At 35.7% G+C, this 18599-nt stretch overlaps 1 protein-coding gene across 1 annotated transcript in view; it reads right to left on the bottom strand.

Moving 5' to 3' along the window:
• Nucleotides 1-16282, bottom strand: part of LOC113063888 (clathrin interactor 1-like) — a 37482-nt gene extending 21200 nt beyond the window's left edge. Inside the window, exon 1 of the mRNA XM_026234297.1 lies at nt 16077-16282. Coding sequence (XP_026090082.1) covers nt 16077-16117 — 41 coding nt within the window. The 5' untranslated portion in view covers nt 16118-16282. The remainder of the gene's footprint in view (nt 1-16076) is intronic.
• Nucleotides 16283-18599: the final 2317 nt, after the last annotated feature.

Below are 18599 nucleotides of genomic sequence, written 5' to 3' on the forward strand. Positions count from 1 at the left end.
ATGAGTCTTTCGGGTCGAGTTTGACTCGTTCCTTAATCACGTGACAGCCCCATACGCAAAACTAACGCGGTCTTGAGCCGGAAAGAGAATTGATTAGTTCATCTCATGAGTCTTTCGTGTCGAGTTTGACTCGTTCCTTAATCACGTGACAGCCCCATGCGCTATTTCTGACATTTCTGTCACTGTGTTTTTGTTACTGTTTGTTGAGGATCTGTGGTTTGTTATTATTTTATAAATATACAAAACCCTGTTATAAATAAAATTTTGATTAATTTGTCTTCTTGACTGTCTATCGGTAAATAAACACTAGGCTATTTAATAATATAATAATCCAAGCTTACAATTAAAAGTATTTATAGACTAGATTGTTCATTTTTACTCCAATTTTGAGTTTGCTGGTATAATAATTGCTTTTCCTAGGCAGACTTGACATATTGGTGTTATATATGTATAAGAAGATTGCTCAAAAAAGGACATAATGACATACATTAAAAGCAAATAACATTTTGAATTTGAATTATTAATGTTAAAGACAAATGTTAAAGACATTAAGGTTACGATAACTTCAGCTTTAACAGTTTTAACCCAGCTCAGAGTGAGGAGTTTCAGATCCTGGTTCACTGCCAGTGCAGGGGCCATGTTTTGGGAAGACTTTGACGAGAGGGTAGCAAGTTTGAGGCCTTCTGCTACCTCTTCTAAGACCTCAGATGCTATGATGGCCAACCTTGCAGAGCCACTCTTACCCCGCACATCAGACCCTCTGGCCTGGTGGAGGAGATGTTCACCAGTATACACAAGCCTTTCTGAAGTCACAAAGACAAGACTTTGCATTGTGGCCACATCCGTGCCATCTGATTTTTTTTTTCTAAAACTGGGCAGATTATCTCAGATAGAAGAACTCACAGACTCAGCCCATCCAAGGTCAGGGAGCTTGTTTTTTTTTTTTTATAATGTAAACATGCCTTAAAGCAAGTCCTAAAAATATAGCCACAGTGTGTTATTTATTTTAAAGCTTATTTATTTTTGTTTATTTAGAAAAAGACTAGCTTGTTGTGCAATATTTTTGTTGTTGTGATTTTAAAAGGTAATTTGTTATGGTTATAAGGCTCCGTAGCTTTAGTATCTCTTAATTTTCATTTATTTTTTATTCAAATGGTTTAAAATTATTTTGGGAATAGCTTTTTGTGCAATATTTAGTTTTTCTTTTTTTTATATTGTACTTTTAAAGTTCATTTGTTAAGGTTATTAGACCCTGTGGCTTTATTATCTTTTAATTTTAATTTCATTTTTAATTATTTACATTTTTATTATTTTAATTTATTTTGGAATAGTTGTCCTCTTTGTTACAAAGCTTTTCTGTAATAAACAATAAACAACTATTCAAAAGTATGTACAGTGTTTTTAATGTTTATAAAGTGTCATATGTTACAAAAGTATGGTTTACACAGACAATCTGATTTAATAACTGCACAACTAAACAAAAACAAACAAACAGACAGAAAAAAAGATCAACATTTTAAGCATAACCAACTCTTTATTTCCACATTCAGTGTTATGGAAAAGTACCACCATGACAGAAATTAAAAACAACAATTTGAAACCAGAAATGCATCACGTTACTGTAAGAGTAAATAATACTAATAATAAATAAGTACTATGCACCCATTTTGTAAGGAAAGTTGTAAATGAACTAATTACTCTAGCCAATGTTGTCACATCACAGTACAAAAGAACGAAGAACCCGAAGAACCGAAAGATGAACTATTCAATTATCTGCATTATTTTACTGTCAGTGTCTATGGTTTTAGCGTATGGGTCTGTCACGTGATTAAGGAACGACTCGACCCGAAGACTCATGAGATGAACTAATCAATTCTCTTTCCGGCTCATATTGCATTGGGTTTAACGTATTGAGCTGTCACGTGATTGAGGAACGAGTCAAAAACCCGATAGACTCGAACTATGAACTAATCAATTCTCTTTCCGGCTCATGCTGCATTGGGTTTAACGTATTGGGCTGTCACGTGATTGAGGAACGAGTCAAAAACCCGATAGACTCGAACTATGAACTAATCAATTCTCTTTCCGGCTCAAGACTGCATTGACTGACAGGTGAATTACTACTACTAGAACAGAACCCATAGAATAATGCGCATGCGCGACTGAACGAATCACTCCCCGAGACGACTCGTTCTTCCCGAGTCACATTAAAGATTCGTTCAAAATGAACGAATCGTTCAAGAACGACACATCACTACAATGTTCGTAAGTGCTACTCTGCTTTGTTTACAATGGTAACCAAGGAATGCTGTATTGATGCTGTTCCTTAAGTGCCACCTGCTGTCAGAGCATGAATCTGCATCTCATTCAGAGCTTCTGCTCTTTGTTTCTGCAGAGGTTTTATGTTGTACGGTTTCACAAAACATCTTGTTTTTGTTTTAAAATTTCAAATAATGCAATTTAATTTAGAAAAAAACTTCAAATTCAAAAACACTTCTTAATTTTTTTATTTATTTTTTTTTTACTTAATATACAGACTATTCAGCATCTCTGTATCATGATTCAAATGCAGTGGGTCCCTCTTATTTTAAATGAAAAGATCACAAGAAGGCTTTATTTATATGAAGTTTTTTTTTTTTTTTTTTACTTTGTCTTATTTCATTAGATTTAGGGCTTGTTTTAAGATTTCAATTAAGTTTTGTTATTTGCCATATTTCTGTTTCACAAAGAAATGTGCAGCATTTTATCCAAGCAAAAATAAAAGGATACCTTTTCATTTATAATTTTCTTGAATCTTATTTTGCTTAGAAAAAATTGTAAGAGAATTGAAGTTGGCTAAATCATTACATCCCTAATTTAAATACAAATTAGGGCTGCAACATAATTATTTTGATTATCGATTAATCTAACGATTATTGGTATGATTAATCGACTGTCGTTTATTTCACTGATAAATCAGTAGACTTTAATTATACAGCTTTTGCAATTAGTTAAAATATTGAGTTATACAGTGGGTACGGAAAGTATTCAGACTCCCATAAAATTTTTCACTCTTAGTTATATTGCAGCCATTTGCTGAAAACCATTTAAGTTAATTTTTATCCTCAATGTACACACAGCACCCCATATTGACATAAAAAACACAGAATTGTTGACATTTTTGCACATTTATTAAAAATGAAAAACTGAAATATCACATGGTCTTAAGTGCTCAGTATTTAGTCGAAGCACCCTTTTGATCTAATACAGCCATGAGTCTTTTTGGAAAAGATTCAACAAGTTTTTCACACCTGGATGTGGGGATCCTCTGCCATTCCTCCAATCAGGTTGGATACTAAACGTTGGTGGACAGCAATTTTCTGGTCTTTTCAGAGATGCTCAATTGGGTTTAAGTAAGGGCTATGGCTGGGCCATTCAAGAACAGTCACGGAGTTGTTGTGAAGCCACTCCTTTGTTATTTTAGCAGTGTGCTTAGGGTCATTTTCTTGTTGGAAGGTGAACCTTCGACCCAGTCTGAGGTCCTGAGCACTCTGGAAAAGGTTTTCCCACAGCAAAGGGTCTGAAAACTTAGGACCATGTGATATTTAAGTTTTTCTTTTTGAATAAATCTGCAACAATGTCAACAATTCTGTGGTTTTCATTGTACAGTAATGAGGAAAAAAATCTAATCGTTTCAGCCCTAACACAAATGTTATGCACAATGTACTTTGCTCATATTTTATGAATAAGACCTGTTAATCTATATATATTAAATTAAATTAAATTAAATTATGAAGGTCTTCTAAAGGTGTTTTTACAATGCAAGGCGACACAAAACATTTTCTGCTGGCTGTGCACGAGAATCAACAGTCAACTAGATTCTGTAATACATTTTTGTGATTTAAAGATATTATTCATTGCACTTTAACCTTAAACATCAGAGCTGTAACAGTCATGATAACAGTCATGATGTGAAAGACAAAAAAAGGAATAATACAGTAGTATTTGTAATTACGGTAAAATCAGTTCTGCACAAGTTATGGAAACACTTATGCAAAAACAATAAATTGCTTCATAGTTTAAAGGTCAATGAAATAGTAAAAGTATGCAAGACAGAGAAAAACTTCTACAAATCTAGTTTGAAATGCATATGCCAAAGCTTAAAATTAAAAGTACAGTTAATAACTTTAAAATGTTATGTGGTTTAACCATCAGGAAAAATTTTATATTATAACCCTTTTTCATGCATACATGATGTGAGTAATCATTAAAGGGGGGGTGAAATGCTCGTTTTCACTCAATATCCTGTTAATCTTGAGTACCTATAGAGTAGTACTGCACCCTTCATAACTCCAAAAAGTCTTTAGTTTTATTATATTCATAAGAGAAAGATAGTCTGTACCGATTTTTCCCGGAAAAACACGACAGGCTGGAGGCGTGACGTGTGGGCGGAGCTAAAGAATCACGAGCGTGAGTAGGCTTTTGCGTTGAGAGTGTTTGGAAGCTGTGACACAGATCCAGAGGCTGAAATTTAACAAGAGCAACATCAGTAAAGGCGTCTGTATGTGGTATGTACTAAAACTGTATATATTTGCTTAGCGGTTTTGGAAAATGACTAAGTTCCACTTTATGTCGTATTTTTTTTTTTTTAAGCTGTAAGTTACATGTGGAAAGTGCAGTTTGATGACAACATCGCATGTTGTTTACTTGATGTGCTTACGCGCCGATAGCTAAGTTAACAACACAGAGATATTTGAAGCAGTTTTACTCACCGCATGCGGTTCCAACACACGATCGTGACCCTTTTTCGTTGGGACTGCATTATCCTTAAGAAATAAACGATGTGCAAACCCGGTGTCAAACTGGGCCTTGTTTGTAAAACAAGCATCTTCGAAATGCAGGGAACAAACAAAAACACTTGCACAACTCCGTTGATGCTCTGTAAAAATAAACTCCATCCACTGGTCCCTTAATGCTGTTTTCTTTTTGGTAATCTGTGCAGGGTTGTCTGCTGTGACATTTCGCGACGCTCTCGCTCTGATCAGTGTTTGTCTGTGCTCAGCCTCTCAGTGCTCTGCTATACAGGAGAGCGCACGCTCTTCCGGCAGCCGTGCCCTCAGGACCCATATAAGGAAATTCCGCTCCATCTAACGTCACACAGAGCCATACTCGAAAAAACTTTCCAAAACTTGTGACATACCGGAAGGAGTATTTTTGGAACAAAAATACTCCTTCAAACGTACAATTTTTGAAACTTTGTCCATGTTTAGCATGGGAATCCAACTCTTTGACAGTGTAAAAAAACTCAGTATGCATGAAATAGCATTTCACCCACCATAAAAAATACTCTTGTCTGTCTCATATGTTGCGGTTCAACTTAAACCTTATTAAGCATCTGTAATATGGTTTGCTATAAATAACATGTAAAACAAACATCTATCTGCTATCTGTGTTTAAACTAAACTCATTTAAGCTTAGCCAGTTTAAACATTTAAGAGCTTGTGTGCTCAGTGAGAAGATTTGTGCATGCGCTCATCTGAAGCGCTCAAACCCACACCTCAGAACGCGCACACATATTAAGCTCTCTCTGAAGTATTGTGTTTAAATGGACAAATTTACAAAAAAAAAAGGTTATGTCAAAATGCCCATCTTAGTAAGTATCCTACAGCAGACATAGCCGGCTGAACGTATGCCTGTTGTATTAGTGCATTATGTGCATAAAGTGTCAGTCTTTATATTAATCGAACAAGAACAAAGAAATCATTCACTGCTCTTGATTGAAAAGCTTTTGTAACTTTAATAAAGAACAATATTTAATTAATACAGTCAAATATGCAATGCTGTTTTACATTTGATTACTTTATTCGATTTGTGTTCCTAAAACTAATACTAGACCTTCCTATAAAAAAAATAATAATAATTAAAATCACTGTTTATTTAATTTGTATTAATTTTCAGCCAGCAGGAGGCACTTTTAAAGCAGGAGAGATAGAGGTTTCTCAAGTAACGGCTGTAAAACAAAGCAACGCTCTGCTCACAGACGCTGCTTTATCAAGTAGTACATGGAAGATGAAATAAAAATGACATTGAAAATTTCTGAAAACAGTCGGTTTCCTTCTGAAATAGTGATATGAAAACACCCGCACCGGTTTTTGATTTTTAAACGTGCATTGCTCATGTTTATTCAACAAGTCAAAGCCTTTTTTCAATTTCTATTTGTGGCGGCCCACCACATCAATCAGGTACAAAAGTTGTAAATTTACTGGCGTGACCACAAACAAACATGCAACGTATCACAGTGTCTATTCTTTGGCTGTTTCAATGCCAAGCAAGAGTTCATGATAGAGGGATTGGCAATCGATGTTATTCAATGTAGAAAGCGCGCTGCAAAGTTGGGCTAAGATTACAAGGAAAATCTCAGGCAAATGAATAATGAATGATGTTGGTTTATGCAAGCAAGCGGCCTGTAAAGCAGTCACACACACATAATAAATACATTCCAGACACACATATGGTGCGCTGTGTACTGTGCTGCACATATTCCACTGGAATATTTAATATGCAGGAAAGACAAAAGCAAAAGAGGCAGGCTTTCTTTTGCACAAAGAGAAGGGGGCACAGACAGACGTAGGGGCGGCTTGCCATCCTTTGCATCCACAACCTCTTTGTTCTATGGGCCTGCCGAGATTTACTCTCCACTTCTTTTATTGTCTCCTTCGCTGTTTTTTCGCTAGAATGAATGGGTGTACTTACACATTCACTGTGGAGCTATGGCCTGCGAAAAACCCACAACAAACTCAAGACGTCTCACATGAAAGCTCTCTGAGTGGTTTCGGCTTTCCTGCTCCGCCACCTCAAGACTAAAAAGACTACCTACAGCTTCAGAGGAAAGCTAAGGTCTGGAGTAAACTTTACGATGGAGATGAGGATGGTGGTGGTTTATAATAAGTATGATGGAGAGAGAACGAAAGCACCAGCTAAGAGATGAAAGCAGTGATACCTGGACAAGGGAAAGTTTGCTAGGGAAAGAAGTCCCAAGAGATGTGAATTATGAAGGGTGATTCAGAGTTGGGGCTAGCACTGGGTTTTTCGCTCAACAACAAAGACACAAACAAACACACACACACACACACACACACACACACACACACACACACACACACACACATATATATATATATATATATATATATATATGGATGAAATATTTCATTTTAAATATATGATTGAACTTTTTTTGTTTAAATTTTTTTTATTAGCATTTCTCAATACTGTTTTTTTTTAATTCCTTGTTTTTTTTTCTGACATTGCTACAAATGCAAAAAGGGCATCTTTAAAGACAGAATACTTCCAGTACCTGCTGACAACCTTTCCTTTACGATTCAATTTGATTACAGTTCAAAGGATAATGGATTCGATTTTTCGGATATGTTAGGGTTAAGCTTAGATTTCTCAGAGTATTTGCAGGTCTGTAGACAAGGGTATGTCTGTTTCTTCTGTTTCTGGTTGTGTCATCAATGCTAGGGCCAAAAGATGCCAAAACAGTTGTAAGTCTTGCCAAAAAGCACCAAAGCCACTAAATGGGTTATGTCCAATCTTCTTTCTTTAATGAATGTTGTGAGATTACAGAATTTGCAAGGACTGTGTAAAAGAAAATGCAGAAATAGCACCGAACGTACATTAATGTGGAAAAAGCATCACAGATATGACAACTCTACCTTACAGTTGAAACATTTCTGAATAAAGCACTTTCATTACGTTTCACCCAACTAGAATTGATGCTGTAAAGTTATCATATTCATAAGTGTAACAAGTCATTTGCATGTGAAAGCAGAAACACGTTCAATTCAGACGACACTTCTGGGCTGATTATAATGTGCATGTTAACTTATCGTGCAATATCCAATATCGAATATAACGATATCCTGCTGGCAGAAAATTAATTTGCAGTCTGTGGGAAACACTGGTGTCTGTCAGTAAACAGAAACAAAAAGCATGCTTTAGAATTGTTTTGAGCCATGTATTATTACTCTAAACAGGGCCACTACTACTATAACTATTACCACTACTACTATTATAAACTCACTATTATGAGATGAATGGAAAAAAAAATGGCCAAAGATATCAGCGAAACAAAATGTGCATCATATATCGGCCATTGGATGCCCTATAATATAAATATAATAATTCATACATGCGGGTGACTTTTTTTGCTCCTATCTATTGAATTTCTATTTTATAAACTTTTTTCTGTGCAATGTTGCACGCACTTTATAGTGATGCATTTCATAGATATAATACTTTTACTAAATTTGCCTAAGCTACACTGCTTTATATCGCTATGCTACTAATTTTTAGGTTCTAGTGCCTTTATGCATGTGTGTTGGTGTGTGTATGACTGGGTATCTGCATGTGTGTTGGTGTGTGGTGGTTTTAACTGCACCTCAGTACTCAGTTTTGTTCCAGCCCACGTACCATGTTTTGAAATGATAATAAAAATACTTGAATCCTTTAATATTTCATTTCATAAAATCAATGTTCTATATTTCTAAAGTGTAAGCACATGACTGTTTCACACTTGCTCTGTTGACTAAAGGCATGAAGAACAGCCGCAGTGCAGATCGTAGCTGTTGAGCGGTGTAGATGCTTTTTTGGAATTGTAGTTTTTATTCTGATTTTATTATACAAATATACATGAGATGGGGTCAATAGCACCAAATAATGTTTCATACTTGCGTGCAGTATTTTTCCGCTTTATTCTGACATAAAAACAGGAGATATTAGTTACAATAATATCTGTAATATTCACTGTTTGAAACTAGCTTAACGATCAATGTCATTGTAACAAAAAAAAATAATAGGGTAACAGGGTTGATTCATACAACATTTTAACAGATATCAACTAAAAAAAACTGAGGCAACTAGACTTGTGCCGGTATTCGGTAATGTGATATATTGCGGTGATTAAAATTAGAGCCCGACCGATATATCGGCCGGCCGATATTATCGGCCGATATGAGCTAATTGCATTTAAATCGGCATCGGCGTTTATAACGGCCGATGAAACATGAGAAACAGTCTCATATTCTTCACTCATGTTATGAGTGTTGCATAGTTTGCCCACCAGAGGGCGGTCTGCAGCTCCAGAGTTGCAACAGCGCCAGAAATCCACAAAGAAGAAAGCGATCAGCCAAGCCACCCAGGTGAGTCTGTCGTTCGTCATGTGAAATGATTGTAGATTTAGTTCATACACTGTATATAAAAACGGTGTGGTAGTTCTAGTTAACGGTCCTATCATTATCACTTCTAAATATTCTGTAACATCACTTACAGCCGTTAATGCATTGCTATATTAGATTAGCCACAAAGCTAATACCATGTTTATCAGTGGAAGAGCGCGAACGTTAATAAGAGGTCGAACTATAAAGTTAGCGTTTAGTGCTTATTCTATTGCGGTGTGTTTCCCACATAATGACCGCGTAATGGGCCTTTCACACAGGACGCGGTATGCACAGCGCTTGGCCGCTGGGTTTAGCGTTGCCTTTCAGATACAACGCGATTTGCCCTGCTCTGCGCTATGGCGTAGGCGGAGTTTTAAAAACTTTTAGCGGGAGCTCTTTCATAGTCTGTTGTTCCTCTTTTCGGTCAGCAGCAAACATGTATCTGTCCCGTTGTAAGAAGCGAGCGATAGCGCTAGTCCTGCTGATGAGAATTAAGAGAGAAGCAAGGAAGAAGAGGCTACCCTCAGGCCCAGGGAACAATTTGGTGAATTCAGGCTGGTTACGTTACTCTAACGCTAATATAGCTTCCTTTTTAGCAGGCCCCTTAAATGCTTGCTATTAACTTGTTTGAAGGTGGTTCTTCTCAAAATTGACAGCGGTGTGTTCATGGCACTAACGTTAACCATTTTGATTCAGACTGCACAAAGAGAAGAGGAGATATACGGGTCCGTTGTGAATGTGTCTGTGAGAGCAAATATAGTGTAGTTACAGTAACTACAGTAGGTGCGTCAGAAATGATTAAATCAGAGGGGACATGTAAATAAATGTGAGCTGAACAAGCGCTTTTTTCTTTTCTTTTTTTTTCTTACATATTGTTTCAAAGCAGCTTTACAGACATAACAGGAAAATGTTGAAATAATATTGTTAAATATAAGGAGGTTAATACCTATTGCTTGACAAATAAAAAAATATATATATTTCTCATTTTTGCCTATGTAGGAGATCCCTGTTTATTATTATTATAATTCTAATGATGACATGAGTAATGATACATGGTGATATTATTAATACACATGCTTATTCTTTCTATGTCTCTCTTTCTGCCCTACAGATGGCTGAAAAGGGTGAATGATGTAGCAGCAAAAGTGTGGGACTACTTCTGCAAATACTTTAACTTTAACTTTAGTATTATAATTTATTTACAGTACACACACAGACTGTTAAAATCAGCTTCAACTGGAAGAAAGTAAAAGTGTTAAATGTTTAAAATCAGACTGTTTTTTGATCGTTAAAAAATATATACTTTTGATGTGCAATTGTTTAGTGATTGAGACTATAATCTAAGGCTTTTTTTTACATAAATCCCTTCTGGAAAATGGTTTATACAGCCCACATACATAGAACAGGCAGATATTTTGCCATTGAATGTTATGTAAGTGCAGCTTATAGCAAATGGGTCTAATATCCAGTTTATTTTCAAAATCAAAATATCGGCTTATAAATCGGCTCTTTTCAAGTTAATATCGGCATCGGCATCGGCCCCCAAAAATCCATATCGGTCGGGCTCTAATTAAAATGCATGATATTGTTATCGTGGGCACTTCTAAATACCGTGAATAAATATACATTACAAATTATTCAGAATTTGGAATGCATTTTAAGAAGAGTATTTGTAGGGCTGCAACTAACGATTATTTTGATAATCGATTAATCTGTCGATTATTTTTACGATTAATCGGTTTATGTACTTATATTTTAGTTTTTTCCATTTTTTCCCCAAGTAAATTATTAATAAAGGGTCTTTATCATTCAGCATAGATTTTTAAGAGATTTTAACCATTTTGCATTGTCATATCCTCATCAAAAATATACCTGGAGTTGTTTTATTATGTTAGTAATCCTTTGTCGAACTCTTCTGCAATCAAAACACTGACCCATACTCTAGCAAAATTCACAAGGAGATTTCAAATATTGTTTTCACCATGGCAGTTCTTAGAGCTCCTAAAGTAGTTTAACATCCCAAACAAAGCTTAAGGAATCTTTGAGAACATATTTTCACGAAGTATAAGGATAAAACAGAATAAAATTGCAGTGCATTGTATTTTATTATTTACTGGGAAAAAGCTTTATAGCTTATGCTGTGAAATTGTAAACAATCCTTCGAAAAAAAGTGCCAATGGCATGAAACCTGAATGGAACTCACAATTTAAAGTAAAATCCATCAGAAGGTTGTCCAGAAAAAAAAAATTGGGACACACACAAAAAACCTGCTGTGTGAAAAAGAGCAGTGAATACTTAGAAAAGAAGTGCATTTTAAATATACTCAAACATTTACCTCTCTCATTCAGTCATAATTAGGCTGCAAGTCTGAATTATGAACTGGTAAACGACAAACTGATCACATAACATGTTTGTAAAGCTTTAAATGTTAACTGTTAAAAAGCAGTGTTATCAGCTTTTACGACTAAACATTTGCAAACAACCTTGTACTGGAGAATCTGCACAAATAAAATTCTTAGGGGCCGTTCACATATCGCACCTAAAAACGCGTGGAAAACGCTAGTCGCGCCGCTTTCTCCTTCTTATCAAAACGCTCGGGCAGAAGCGCCCCTGAGGCGTCTGCCTTTGCTAAGCAACCATGACGTGCTCTCTCCATGACGTGCCCTCTCCATGAAGACCCGGAAATTTCAGCAAAGGATAAATGGATGCGGTGTGGATGCGCCTGGAAAAACAGGCGCATCGCACCATATGTGAACGGCTCCTTAAACAGTTCAGTAGTGCAGAGTTTACAGGTTACTCTTCATTTTGAAGGCTCAAAGTAAAGTACTCCCACTTCCCGCTGAATGCTGCAGAGACGCTGTTCGGGAAGCATGTGACATAAAACGAGGTCAGCTATTGCTATTCGCTACTTCACCTGCTGTACTGGCTGAGTAAAACCTCCGGTGGCTCATTACTGCCACACTTTGGTCACCGCAGATTTGAAATATGCACGAAATGAGCCGCTTATGGCAAATAAAATTTATTTAGCGACGAATCGATTACTAAATTAGTTGACAACTATTTTAATAATCGATTTTAATAATCGATTTTAATCGATTAAATCGATTCGTTGTTTCAGCTCTAAGTATTTGCATCAGCTGCTTAAAATGCAAAGCATCACTGTATGCTGCTTGAAAGAGTGCATGCGGTCTGATGTAAACAAGCACACATGAGAAGCACATGGAGGAACACGTGAGAGACACTGAATGAAAGCACATTCACTCTCTGACAGCAGGTGGCGCTAAATGCAGCCCTTACCCTGTAAACACAGTAAATAAAGCAGCAGTTACTTTCTAAACCATATTTAAATAATTTTAAATAACCATTCAGATTTGTTTTTTTCCCGATGGTGTTTATATCCGAGCCAATTACTGAAATATTTAGACTTAATAGACTATTTAAAAAAAACTTTTTTTTTTTTACTTTCTTTTTGAATTACCATTGTGTACGAAATGTGCTATATAAATGAACTTGCCTTGCCTAGAATTGAATGTTAATGCATTAACTAGTCTAAGGTTAACTAATGAGGTCTTATTGTAAAGTGATACCTATTGGTTTTTAAAGTTCTTTTGCACTTTAATGTGTAAAACATTTAACTTCTATATATTTTCTGTATTGCTTTATTGTTTTAAATGTTTAGTTATTTTTGTTATAAGAAAAAAAGCTATTTAACCAGTTATACTGTATTATGACCACTTTTTTAGAACAAAATTTCACTACCGTGATAATACCGTATACCATGGTAAAAGCATTATCAATTAACCGCAACAGGAAAATTGATACCGGCATATCCCTAATGGCAACTAGCTTTTATTTCTATATATATATATATATATATATATATATATATATATATATATATATATATATACATACAACAATATATATATATATATATATATACAATAATATGCACATAAGTGGTCCGCAGGTCTGCATGCGCAACAAAATAAAAAATGTGTTATATAAATATGTTCTGACAGCGCATTTGTGTACCGACATGGTTGATAGCTGTTAATACACAATTACCATTTTAGATCACAAATTGTATTATATAAGTTTTATTTTCAACCTGAAAGCATAAATCTAGGCTTATACCATGCCATTTTCAAAGCACAATGCAAAACTGTGACATTCATCCACTGACGCTCTTTAATCAGCAGCCGCGCTAAATCCGGAAGTGTGTATACTTACATGCTGGCAACCTGCCAAAATAAAAGCCTTCCTTTCAAGTTTGAATATGAGGAAAACACTTTTATTTATTTATTCTTAGATGTTTTTATCCAAAGCGACTTAAAATTATGCAATATATAAAGCGATTCTTCTTAAAGAGACAAACAAAGAAAGTAGCGGTAAATATAAGCATCTTAACTTTGAGTTTACTTTAAAATAAATATATTTGTATTAAAAACTATGACTGCCTTTTATTTTTTATAATATTAACACACACTATTATTTAGTTTATTTACTAATATTTTATTAAAATATAAACTAAATCAGTAAAGTGCATAGTGAAATAATATTATAACTATTATTAATTCAGTTATACTAAATGGGTCACGCTATATGCAGTGTGAGGACCAAACCAAACCACATGCACAAAATAAATTGAGTCAATTTTCACACTTCCTTTCCCTCTGTAGCACAGCTACAGTCTAAGAGATGCATAAAGAAAGAATTTCTGACAAAATAATTACTGCATATTGGCTTTGCAGGGCAGTATATGAGTGCAATGACCAAAAGTAAGTAGAGTAAATTGTAACACACATTTAAAATACATTTTCTGTCCTGGGGAGTACAAAAATTAGAGTTAAAAAGTTAACCAGTAGGTTAACTAGCAGTACATTCCATTCATCCAGCCTCTAAATTAATAGAAGACATCACCATGCTGCACCACAACATTCTGTTACACCACAAACAATCTCACAAAATGGAACAAATGCTGCCTGCACCAAGCTAACAAGCGTAATAACACTTATTACTTATTATTGTGGGTATCACTGCAAGGACAAGCAAAAAAGCTTCACCCAACAATGCAAAATCAATGCCAATGAAAAGGCAAACTATATCAATATCCATTTCCTTTCAGCTGAATATATGCTTGCTTAAAAGATGCCTTCTGCTGTGGCCATTCCATTACAGTAACTTGACTGCACGGCTTGTTTGTGCACCAGGCAGACACCAAGAAAAAAAGGGAGTCAGAAAAATTATGACCAGTAAAATTGTTTGAGCAGTTATTACTGAAAGCATGAACATACATTTACATTTAGTTATTTAGCAGACGGTTTTATCCAAAGTGACTTACAAATGAGAAACCATAAAAAAAAAAAAAACGATAAAAATAAAATAGTATTCTAAATTATTTGTATATATCATTTTTATATTATTTATTTTAAAAAAGACACCCTTTAGGAGCAAGTACATTAAGTTATACATTGAATATTAACATTTTTGCATTTTATAGCTATACCATAAACCTCTAGTCTTCAAATTCATAAAAAAATATTTCCTTTTATGCTTGGACATCCTTAGTAAAGGTTAATATCCCTCCAGTATTGGTGAAAGTTTGATATAAAACAGAAATGCTCCACTGAATGGTGCAAACTGAAAAACTGCCAAAAACTGGAAAATGTACTATTTCTGTGTAGGTATTGTGAAAAAGGATTGATCAGCATAACAAAACTGAATAGATTTACAAGTAGCCTGTACAAAAAAAAGCAAATGAAAAAAAAAAAAATCAATCAATTGTCATTAACCATTTTTCTCTTCCCACTATAACCTGCTACTAAAATTGTATGAAAACATTTCTTAACAATTATGGAGCACATAGCCATGCACTAACTTTTTGAGAAAATACATGCAGTGTATCACTGGGCTACCCAAAGAAGTAAAACACATTTACTCTCACAATAAAAAATAAATAAACGTTTTAAAATCAAGATTAATATTGAAGTTTCTCATCAATTTGCTCCACAAGGTTCTGCCATCACTTACTAAATAAATCAGAAGGACTGATCTGAAATTAATTCATTTTACAGGTGAAGAGCTCCAAGTGTGATGGAGAAAAACAAGGCCCACAGGTACTACTAAGGTCATCTGAACGTCGTAATTTTAGGGTTGACAGCTAATCGTCAAATCTGACATAATCGATGTGTTGTGATGTTAACCTTGAGCGATACCGTTATCCATTCCCCATACGAATTTATAATGTTGACTTTAGCTAATAGGCTAATTAGCTAGCATGTATAACGGGCCTGTAACCGGTGAACTGTATTGCATTTAAACAACACAATCTTTAACATAATACACACAAATAAAACATATGTGACGGTGCATAAGATAAGGAGAAATGCTAATAGAGAACGTTCAAGCTCATGTGCTGCTTAATAGTGAGATGTTTTAGCGGGATAACACTATTGACAAGATGAATGAATACGTAAGAAGAATATATCTGAAAAATTAGTGAGCTGTCTACCTAGTCAACATTTTGAGAGCAATATAGGCAAGGGAAAAGTGCCTATAATGCCTTAAATTGCTACACGCTCCTGCCGTCCCCAAAGATGCTGCCTAGGTAGACAGCTCACAGGGTTTGATACACAACCAAGAAAAAAAAACACACGCGTAGAATTGTGTAAATTTAATAGAAGATTACACATGAACGGGAAGGGGTCATAAATATGTTGAAAATACTAAAATAAAAAAAATGTTATATTTAATCGTGTGGCGCTCGTGTTCAGCTGATGGTGTGTGACGTCACGGGATCCGCACCTTTATAAGTAACGGGCCTCTGCATCGACATACAAGCTCTTTAGAAAGCAAAAGCCCGGGCGTACTCACGCTTTATCCACCAGCTCCCTGACTTTCCACATATTCAACATCTCGGCGCCTTAGCAGGGGCTCTCCGCCTCAATATCGTGTCGTCCAGTCCGCACTAATACACAGGTGGACTCGGATATCTGTTACCGATAATAACAGAATCCCTCGGCCCCTTCCGCCGCTCCAGCGCTAAACGACACAGCAGCGGATCGCCAGTTACTACGGTGACGCGTATTGTGCGTCAAGGGGGAACGGACGCGTGCATGACGTCGTGTGCAGGCATCATGGGAACTGTAGTTTCTCGACATACGTAACCAGCCAAGTACAAAGCACACAATTCGTAAATGTTTTAAGCAGAACAGACGAATTATTTATTTCTTCTAATGAATATATGTTACTCTGAACCATAACACACTAACCAGATTAGTGGGCTACAATTTATAGTGCTTATCCTGTTTTGTACATTAAAAAAAGAAAAAGAAAAGAGAGAGAGAGAGAGAGAGAGAAATATACAGTATTACAGCAATTAGAAGACACAAATAGGCTATGTCGAGTTTTCTACACTCATCGGAAACCTTAGACGGAAATATATGGTTATTAATTGTACTTTTATGATTGCCAAATAAATATGTATTGCTCTAAATTATAATGAACTAAATTAAATCAATAGCATGTCATTACTGTTTGCAATTATATTGCTGGCAAATTAACCCTTGGATTACAATGTTCATGGTATTTGCATTTTGGTAATTTAAGGAATATCATGGGTCTACAATGAGACATGTTCAAAACACCATTTTAGACACCATGGAAGCAGGGGCGCTGTACAAGATCCCGGACCCTAATCCCAGTCCTAATGCCCCACCCGAAAATATATATTCCATACTTTTCAAGGGCCCTCATTTGCTTTAATAGATTCATAGATAGATTTTATATCACATAATTTGTGAATTGCAAACATTGTGCAAAAATCAGGAGCCGTGCTTGATAACGGGTTTTAAGTTGCAGCTAGTAACAGTACAAAGTCGCTTTGTCTTTCAACTTCTGGCTGTGGAAACTGGGACAAAGCTCACCAAATGTCTCTGTCAAAACTTAATGGACATTTCCAGTACACCCATCAATGAGAGGACGCAAAGCCTAACAACTGCAGTCAAAAACAACATCGCAAGGCATTCAGAAAACACTGATCCTTCATAGCCCAAATATAAAATGGCAGAAAGGAGCCATCCTTGAAAGTCTGTTAATCAGTCAGCACTTTGGCATCCTGATTCCATCACGCTCATATTTGTGATGGACAGCAGACATCAGCGGAGGTTAGGCCACCGGGTTCCTGATGTCATCTCCAATTCAGGGTCCATTTCTCAATTCTGCCTCCATGTCTGCCTCCATGTGTTTATTTCAGTGAAATGCTGAGATTTTAAAGATGAATTCAGATGGAGATAAAAAGGGCAACCTTTCACATAAACACATGGTATAAATAAATCATTAACATGATGACAATCAAACAAGTAAGAAACATCGATGGTCTAGAGTGACAACAGACGCGAGATGGCACTTAATGTTCTCGAAGGAGCTGAGAGACCATTGTGGGCAGGGAGATCTGAAGTCTAGATGGGACATCAGGACACTCGGGAACCATTTGATCGGCTAAACAAAAAGAGAAGTGACAGAGATTGACAGCTAAGGCTGTTTTTATTCAGTAGTGGTGTGGCCATTGGGGGGGGGGGGTGTAAAGTGGTAAACAATGTCCACAGGAGGCACTTAAGACGGGGGCCTACTGACTGAGAAAGTGCTGTATCATGTTGAAAAGTGATGAGGAGCAAGATAGACGGCCCATTGTCAGTTTACTCGCTTCATAACCTCGGTTTTAGCACTGCATTGCACTAATAGTCAGTTAATTTCTGTTTTAGCAGGTCAGAATCTGTGCACTGCATTCTGGATTTTGAGGGGAAAATTCTTTAAACAGTGCTGAAAGTACTTTGCTCTTAGCTGGAAACGTCAAATTTATGGCAGCTAGGGCATTGATAAAACTGTGTGTGTGTACATCCCATGCATTCCTGGCTTTCAGAAACAAATAGTATGCATTTTAAAATGGATATTCCACACAAAAATGGAAATTCTGTCATTATGTACTTACTCTCAAGAAAGAAAGTCATACAGTTTTGAACAACAAGGACTTTTTTTTTCTTTTTTTATCGTGAGTTAAATATGCCTATAAATGAAGCTGACCTCCATGCAAACAACACATTTCTCAAACAAAAAGTAAAAAATAGCATGATTGTTACAGTGTTATATTCAATTTATAATGAAATTATTTGAATTATTATTACATATAATTAAGAATTATAATAACTATTACATTTAGATATTAATAGTTTTAGGTTGCTATTTCTGTCAGTGTAATTTGAACACAGTTAAAAGTAAATGTCATAGTTTATTTCAGTCTTATTTCTAAAAGTTTTAAAATCTAAAAATACACAATAACTGAGAATCAGATGCATCATGTGCATGAAACCGTATGAATGATTATCTTCCATTTAAATG

This window comes from Carassius auratus, chromosome 46 (assembly GCF_003368295.1).
Source record: "Carassius auratus strain Wakin chromosome 46, ASM336829v1, whole genome shotgun sequence".
NCBI lineage: Eukaryota > Metazoa > Chordata > Actinopteri > Cypriniformes > Cyprinidae > Carassius > Carassius auratus.